The 8,666-nt window shown below is 34.6% G+C and overlaps 1 protein-coding gene across 15 annotated transcripts in view; it reads left to right on the forward strand.

The window, feature by feature from the left end:
- UTRN (utrophin) overlaps positions 1-8,666 on the forward strand; it is a 651,323-nt gene that overhangs the window by 601,950 nt on the left and 40,707 nt on the right. For all 15 annotated transcript variants that reach the window (XM_007484681.3, XM_056818903.1, XM_007484684.3 and 12 more), the window contains one exon: positions 2,732-2,868. In XM_007484681.3, coding sequence (XP_007484743.2) covers positions 2,732-2,868 — 137 coding nt within the window. The remainder of the gene's footprint in view (positions 1-2,731; positions 2,869-8,666) is intronic.

Raw genomic sequence — 8,666 nt, forward strand, 5'->3', positions numbered from 1 at the left:
GATATCAGTAATAGTTTCAAATGTTCAATATTAAATAGTTAAAATAGTTTTGACATTTTATTGTATTAGTCACAGCAATAGCTATCTGCTTTGAAAAATAAATATATGTATAGAAAAATTACTGATTCTATTGAAGATGTGTTTACTCAAACATGTATTAACATATAATTTGATAGAACCTTGCAGTAATTTGTTGTCTGCCTATAGATTGGTAACTTCTAGGTTAGACTACATAAATTTAAAAAATGTTTAATTTTTAAATTTTTCTGTCTCTTAGCCTTCCTTGATCCCCTAAGTCCCAACTAAAATCCCTTCTACTGGTAGCCTCCCATTTTTTTTTAAATTCTAATGCTTTCTTTGTGTTAATTATTTCCTGTTTATGCTGTCTATAGCTTCTTTTCAGATATTTGTTTACTTATTTCCCTGATTAGATTGTCAGCTACTGGAGGGTAGATGTTATTTTTTTTCAATCTTCTGGGGCTTAGCAGAGTATTGACATATGTTCTAGATGAATAAATGTTTTCTTTCCTATTCCATAATCTAATTTGTAATAGGATCTTTTCATGCTTTTTGAATGCTCTTTGACTTTGCCTATGTTGGCTTCCATATCTGGAATGATATCTCTCCATATTTCTACTTGCTGAAATCTTTTCTTATTTAAAGGTCTGGCACTTTCCATGAAACCTTCCCTCGTATTCCTACCTTTATAATCTCTTTTCACATTTCAGACACTCTATTTCAAACTTTACAATGTAATATTTAACTTAGAATTCAGTTCTTGTGCTTATTTGTTTTATCCCTCCTTGAAAATGAAGGTTCTTTAAGGATAAGGGCTGTTTCATCTTTGTGTCCCCAGTATTTACAGCTTAACATGTTTCTAAATTGCATTGGTTACAGGACAAGGAATCAGGAGGGGCGAGTTTTCTAGTAGTGGCTTTATCACTGCCTTTGTGAATGTCTTAGTCAAGTTATCATGCTTTTTAATAATTGTGCAAAAGGAGAGAATAATATTTTGCCTGTTTGGAGATAGGCATAGTGGCATAGTGCATAGAGATCTGGTCCCAGAGGCAGGAAAATCTTGGTTCAAGTCCTGCCTCTGACACTTGTTGTTTATGTGACTGGACAAGTGAATTAACCTCATTGCTCTAAGGGACTCTAATACTTTATTTACACTGTGGAGAAAGTGTTGACCTACTTTGCTGGAGAAAGTTTCCAGATCTAGAAGTTCCCTTTTATCAGTGAAATCCCTGGGCCAGTCCCTATCCTTAAGTGCCCTAATTTGACTTACTTTAAGAAACTAATGGAATTTGTTAAGTATTTCAAACTCTCAGAGATAAAAGTTTGGATTGAAAAGAGTAGATTGGTTGGAGGGACACTGAAAGGAAGCAAGTGTAACTAGTAGAATTTCTATACACTTAAAAATAATAAACGACTAATTAAACTCAGCATAGTGAACTTTTCCTTTCATTTAGTTAAATATCTTGCATCTCATAGGGGATTTGGGAAAACAAAAGATCTAAAGTAATTTTTTTTGCAAAATGACTACACTCTGGTTCCCAACCCTTTTACTAGGGTAGTCCTTATATCCTCTATAGCACTGTATGAGCATACAAAACTGCCACAAATCCATCATTACCTTAAGAGAAACAACATGGAGGAAAATATCAAGTAACATGGAGCCAGGAAGACCTGCTTGCATTCAGAACCTGCATCTGACTCTTGATGTTTCTTTACCTAGAAAATGAGGATAATACCTGTACTAGGCAGTATGGCGATTATAAGATACTGTATATAGAGCTCTTTGAAAGTTTTAATCAGTGAACATTTTTTTTAATGCCTACTATGTGTCAACCACCTATGCTGAGTGCTGGGGATATAAAAATAAAGTTAGACTTTTCCTTCAAATCACTTACCATGTAATGGGAAAGACAACCCCAAAAAGGAAATTGGAAAGGGAGGAAGGGAATGTGATACCTGGCATGAGACATGAAGGTGTGCAGCTATGTAGGGAATGAAGAGATGGCTGACCTGTGAACCCTCTTTAAATGAAGGAACTTTGAGAGGAGCTCTTTCTTCTTGCCTCCAGCCCTCTAATCAGAGGAGCAGAGGATATTGATGAGGTCTAAATACTAGGGCTGATGCAGACTCACAGGATGATGAGTTTCCTGATGAAGAGGATCCTGTGGGAATGATAGAATTCAGTTCAAAGGAGTTTAGCCAGAGGGGGAAAGAATAAAATACAGTATCATTGCCAGTTACTGTTATAATTATCATTATTATTATCTGATGTCTGCTTGTTTTAGGTCATGAATGACCAGAGGAACTATGATTCAGCCTGTCAAACAGAAGCAGTCATTGTCAAGCTTAATTTTAATGATTTTTTAAAAAGTATGTTTAAGAGTTAGCAACAAGAACTTCCAAAACCTACATTTTTAAATTTTAATTTTGGTGTTTCTGGATCTATTATCAGAGCTTTAGAGAAAGTTCCCACTTATAATTTACTTCTGAACAGAAAGAAGAAACTCATAAACTAGCTAGCATATGTAATAATCCCTGAGACCATATAGCTTTATGCTTTTGTAACTTAAATCGTGTCGTATTTCAGAACCAAATAAACCTGCTGAACTGAGCTGCCTTCAGACATGATCCTTCTTCCTTTCCTATGCTGTTACTATGAATAATTACCTTTCGTAACTCTAATTAGAGATGTTTAACTTATTTATTTTCATAGACAACTTCGGGAGAAGATGTACGAGATTTCACAAAGGTGTTAAAAAATAAGTTCAGGTCAAAGAAATACTTTGCTAAACACCCCCGGCTTGGCTACCTGCCTGTGCAGACAGTTCTTGAAGGTGACAACTTAGAAACGTAAGTTTCAGTTTATTACATAACCTTGACTTAAACTTCATTAGTGTTTTTCTTTACAGTAGGTATACCAAAAAAAAAAATCAGTACTAAGAACTTTGACAAATATTTTTTCAGTAAACTTGTAAAAATCATTATGTATGGAAAGGTTTTACCATTTTCTTTTGGAAAATCAGTGCAAAATGTGAATTTAGTCTTCTTTATTTGCCTCTATCTCATGAAATTTATGTTTGGTTTTCCACCTTTTCCTGACGTGTATTCTTTTCTTCCAGTTACAAGTGAATTTTTATTTTAAATAATTGTTCTCTTCCTATTTTTTATTTGTTAATAATTGTATGCCTCCTGTTTTTTTGCATTTTATTATGTTCATATGTTTATTATCTCTGCTATTAAACTTACTAAAGGTTACAAAATTCCAGTTATCACTAAAATGTTTGGTCTTGATTCTGTAACCAATGAAAGAATAAAGGAGTAGAACATTACAGGACAATAGACTAAAAGACTACAATTGGAGACCATATAAAAATAATGTTCAAAATAGTAAAATGAATTTTGGTTTACATAACCTAAGGGAATACTTCAAGTCAACACTCAAAAAAGCTCTTTACAAAATGAAAAAGCAGAAGTTTATTTGGAAAATAAGTGATCGTGATTTGAATTGAGAAGAAATACCTGAGTTTAAAATATGTTCCCCCAAAATGAATTGTAGAACTAAAGGAAATGGGATGACTAGCTTATCCTATTGAGAACAAAGTGAGAAACTCAGGCAAAAATCAAGATAAGTATGTACGCCTATTGGGGCACCTGTTCATTTACTTGGAATATTTGGAAAACATTCTTTTTCATTAAGCGGAATCATCAGAGTTCATGACAGTGTAGCAGGAAACACTTGTAGTGAGAGAATGAAAAGAGTATGTCAAATGCCTGGTGATGTATTTTTATAATTTCAATGTTTCATTTAAAGTGAATGAAAATAACTCTTTTCTATTATTTCCCATGGAAAAGTCTATAGTAAAGAAATAATTGGAATGCCTTGACTGAAGTAAAATTCTTTCCTTTCGAAAAGTCAGAGCTAATTCTATTTTGTCAATGAAAGGTGAAAATCCCCTGGTAAAATGCAAGATTCTAGTGTAACTCATAGATAATTCCTTAGAGATTTTGAAATCAGTTAGGAAAACCATTGGGTTTAAACAAGGATATATTACATGAAGAAAAAAAAAAGAGTATTATTTCACTTTGGGTACAATCATAGAATGCTTTGTTTTATTTTCATGTGATGCCATACAAGCTATAGCAAAAATTTTCCAAATAATTTTATTTCCCTAAAAAATTTTAAAGGTGATACTGTCAGTAAAGCATAATGTACTTGAAGTCTAGAGAGGAAATGAAGGAACCAGACATTTTTAAGCACCTACTATGTGCCAGACACTGTGCTAAATGCTTTATACCTACATATTACCTCATTTGATATTTGTAACAGCCCTGTGAGGTAGGTGCTATCAGCCCCATTTTACAATTTGCTGAGGAGGAAAAAGTTCAGTGACTTGCCCAGGGTCACATAGCTTATAAGAATCTGAGACTGGATTTGAATTTTGGTATTCCTGACTCCAGGTCCAGTGTTCTATCCATTGCACCATCTTTCTACTTCTAGAAGAGATGTAATTAAAGCCAGCCTCTTGACACTGGCTATATGACCCCCTGCAAATCTCTTAAACCCTCTTATCTGAGCTTCCCAATCTATAAAATAGAGATAATGTTTGTAGTGCTAGTCTCATAGAGTTTATATGTGAGATTTACATGTGAGGTGATATAGCTAAAGCACTTTGCATACCTTTAAAATGCTACATAAATCTTAGTTATTTGCCTTTCTGTCTAGCTAGAGAACTACTTATACAACATAAAGTATTGTTCTTTTGTTTTTAATATAAATAAATATACATTCACTAATACCTATATTTGAAAATGGCCTTAAATCAGAGGTTTTTAACTTTTTTTTTTTTTGCATCCTGGACCTTTTTGGCAGTCTGAAAACTATGAGCCACTTCTCAGAGTATTGTTTTTAAATGCAAAAAAAATTACAAAGGAAATATTCACATCAGATATTTTTAAAACAAGTTCATGGATCTCAATTTTCAGAACTTTTGTCTTAAATGAAACAGGGCAGCCTAAAAAGGATATATGCCTTCCTGAATCCTTAATAGGATATAAACCTTCCTGAATCATTTGTCTCATCAATTGCTTTGGTTTGGTTTGGTTTTTAAGATTTAGTCTCTCTATCCTATCTTGCCTGGAACACTCACAAGAATGATCCAACTTCCTAAAGGCATGAGAGCTTTGACTTCCACTCTTATCAAGGAGGACTAGTTTTCCTCTCGTTAGATGACCTGGAAGCCCCTCTGCAGACTTGGGGCAACTCTGCCTCCTTTAAATTACCACTCGTGCACAAGTTAAGACATCATCTTCATGATGGCATTGGTCCTCTTCATAAACAAAGTATTATTTTATTATTAAATTAATTTTAATTTTATTAATATTAATTAATGTTGAACTTCACTGTGGACACCTGTCTATGTTACCCACTTGAACTCATGAGATATGCCAGTCTCCACCTCCACAGTAGGCCATAGCCACCCCAGAGTGGTAGCAGGCATATACCACCATGCCGAGCTTGTTGCTTTGTTTTTGATGAAACGATTTCAGTGTATTAAAAGTTTACCCACCAATAAAAATTATTCCAGGGAATTAGCCTTAAAAAAATCACAAGGAAAGGAATGGTACTTCAATCGCCTTAATTTGTATTTTTTTTTTGTCTTTTACATATTTAGGCATCTCTATACCTATATGTAACTATTTCATCTTTCTATATATAGTATTGTTTGTTTTAATGTCTTGTCTGACACATCATTCTCTCTGTTACGTGTAAGTGATTTTCCTTGGCTATTATTTTTCATTCATCTTCCTCAATAATCAGGAGAGCACTAGATTGGGAGTTAGAGGACTGTTAAATTTAATTGTGGTTGGACTGAAATATATTATTAGGTGGTTACCAGGGATTTTAATTTCTAAATCCCAAAATGAATTACTAAAGTAAATGGAATTTATGGTAGTTTATTTATAATAGAGGGAAAATATTAAGGAATGAGAGAGAGAGAGAAAACTCTGGTTTCTTCTGATATCAGTTAGAATTTCTAAGCCCCAACCAGGGGAAAAGAAAAGCAGAGTCACTAAGCCAGCCTTTCACTCACCAATGGTGACAGTCTAAATGGAAATAAATCTGGGTGTAAGTTTCACGTCTACCAATCACAGCAGTTGCTTTTCTCCAGGACTGCCCACTCTTTAGTTCACACCTTCTTTGGTTAGATTTTTCTCTAGGACTGCCCACTCTTTAGTTCTCACCTTTTTTGGTTAGATTATATCTTTTTGGCTTACTTAACACCTCTTTTGGTAAGTTCACCTTTTGTAATTACTTAACACCATTCTGTATTTAATATCTAAAAATAGATTGTAGCTTACAATTCTAGCTTCACTATAAAGGAAGAGCTAAGCAACTTTATTGTTATAATCAGGAGATAGCTAAATCCAATCTTCACAGGACCTTGCTGTAGGTTTGGAACTTTTACTACCAATTTTAAAACCAATCATGACCTTGGTTTCCTCATCTCTAAATGACCCCTCAGGTCCCTTCTTACTTTAAACCTATGATTCTGTAAAACATTATCCCAGAGAACTGCCATTTAAAGAGATCATTTGAGGAGTCTGAGCTAAATACAATGTCAGTTTGGAGAAGTTGTTAACATTTGTGCCCCCAGTACCAACATTCTTCACATGATTTGTCAGGGTGGATTTGAGCATTTTGGACTTTTGTATCATCATTTTCTTTCTTGTGTCAAATTTAATGTTGTTATTAGTTGTGTCATTCCTTGTTAACTTGCCATTCCAGAGGTTACTGAAGAAGCAAGCATGATGACAAATCTGATCTTTGCTATTCTGAATAATTTGGAGGGGGGGAGTAATGGGGAATATGCTTCACATTGCTTACACAGTGACCAGCTGACATTTATATTAGGAAAAGAAAATAGATCTCTCCTGAGTTCTGCAAAACTTAATTAAAAACAATGATACTTGATTTAAAAACAAAAGATATAAATACTGACTATAGTAGGCAGTATATTTTAGTGCCTAGAATAAACTAATCGTCCTTAATATGTCATATTGCTAAAGTTCATAAGGTCTAGCAACCACTTTTGTACTCTTCTAGAGTGAATAATCATTTATGTGGATGAATAGTATTTCTTTTATTTTGCCCTTGTCAGGGTGGAGTGACTGGGGACTGGGAGGAAATCAGTGAACTGGTGACTTGTTTTGTAGTTATTTATATAGCAGATTAGACATTCTAATAGTGCCTATTGTGACTTTTTCTATTTGTACCATGTGGCAGCCTATCATTTAGTGGCCAATAATTATACATGACTGTGTTGGGAAGTGTAATTGGTTACTGAGAATTTTTTTTTAAGATCAGTTGCCGAAATAGGAAAGGGAAACCCATTCTAAGATTTGTTTGCAGAATTTTATACCTTGATAGGCCAGCTTTGTCTTCCTAAATAAATGAAAATAGATAAGTCAGAAGTGGTTAAAAATGCTGTCTAAGTTATTTTCCATTTCCCCCCAATTTAGGTCAAGGGAAATTGAGCTCCAAAAGTTATACAGGGTAAACAAGAAATTTTTATTCACTTTAGAAAGATATTTACTGACTCCTAAGAAAGTAGAATTGCTTTCCACAAATACCTTTAATAATAAACACAAACTTTCTCCTCCTATTTTGGAGCAGCCAGGAGACTATGGGGTATAATACATGAGTTTCTTTATGGTTATTTTCATCTTAGAAGAAGATTGTTCTATCATATGTATAATTATAGAGGGGAAATACTAGTAAGCAGAGCCAAGAAAACAATATATACAGTGTGATCGAGAGAAATGGGCAAAGACAGAAGAAAAGAAATGAAAAGCAAAGAAAATGAGCTCAGGAAGAATGGATGCAATTCTCCAGATCCAGCAGGGGAATGGAGAATTCCATTGGAAAGTTCAAGAGGAGGAGCAGTTAGCCAGAACTGTGGTCTGGTCGGATCACTTCACCACTTGAAGGAGGAAGGCTGAAGAAGTGCTTGGCTTCTACCCTCCTTTACTTGGCTGAACTGAAAAGAGTCTTGCCCAGTGAAGATCCCAGCTGATATATAACTGTTTTCCCCCCAGGGGAAGTCAATCTTATTTCTTTGAAGAGTCATTAAATTGAAGCCTTTAATCAGAGATAGGGGTTATAGGTAGGGGAATTTTTTTCTCCTTTTATTTCTTTTATTCCCTTTTCCCTAAAGAAAATAAATGAGACCTTCAACTATAAGAAACTGTCTTCAAACTTTGTAGTAGGAGTGAAAATTTAAACTATTCAAAAGAAGAAGGTTTGGGGAGGGGTTACTCACCCTCTGTTAGGTACAGACTCCATTAGGGCTGTCCAGCAGAGAGAGAGAACAAGAAAGAAGGTGCTCCTTTGAATTCAGTCCCCTACCTCAACCTGCTTCCTGGGGTCAACATCTATTTAGTCCCCCTCTCTCAGTATCCCTCACCAACACAACAGTGACTAAAGCAATGTAAAAGGAAAGAAGTTAAAAAAGAATTACAAAGAACATGCAGGGCTTGAAAGAAGAAGATGTGGAGAGACCCCAACCCTATCTACCCTTTGCTGGAGTGGGGGAAGTTTATTAATATTGCATATGGTACATATTTTCAGAGTTCTTTTGGTATATTAA

The sequence above is a fragment of the Monodelphis domestica genome, chromosome 2 (genome assembly GCF_027887165.1).
Source record: "Monodelphis domestica isolate mMonDom1 chromosome 2, mMonDom1.pri, whole genome shotgun sequence".
NCBI lineage: Eukaryota > Metazoa > Chordata > Mammalia > Didelphimorphia > Didelphidae > Monodelphis > Monodelphis domestica.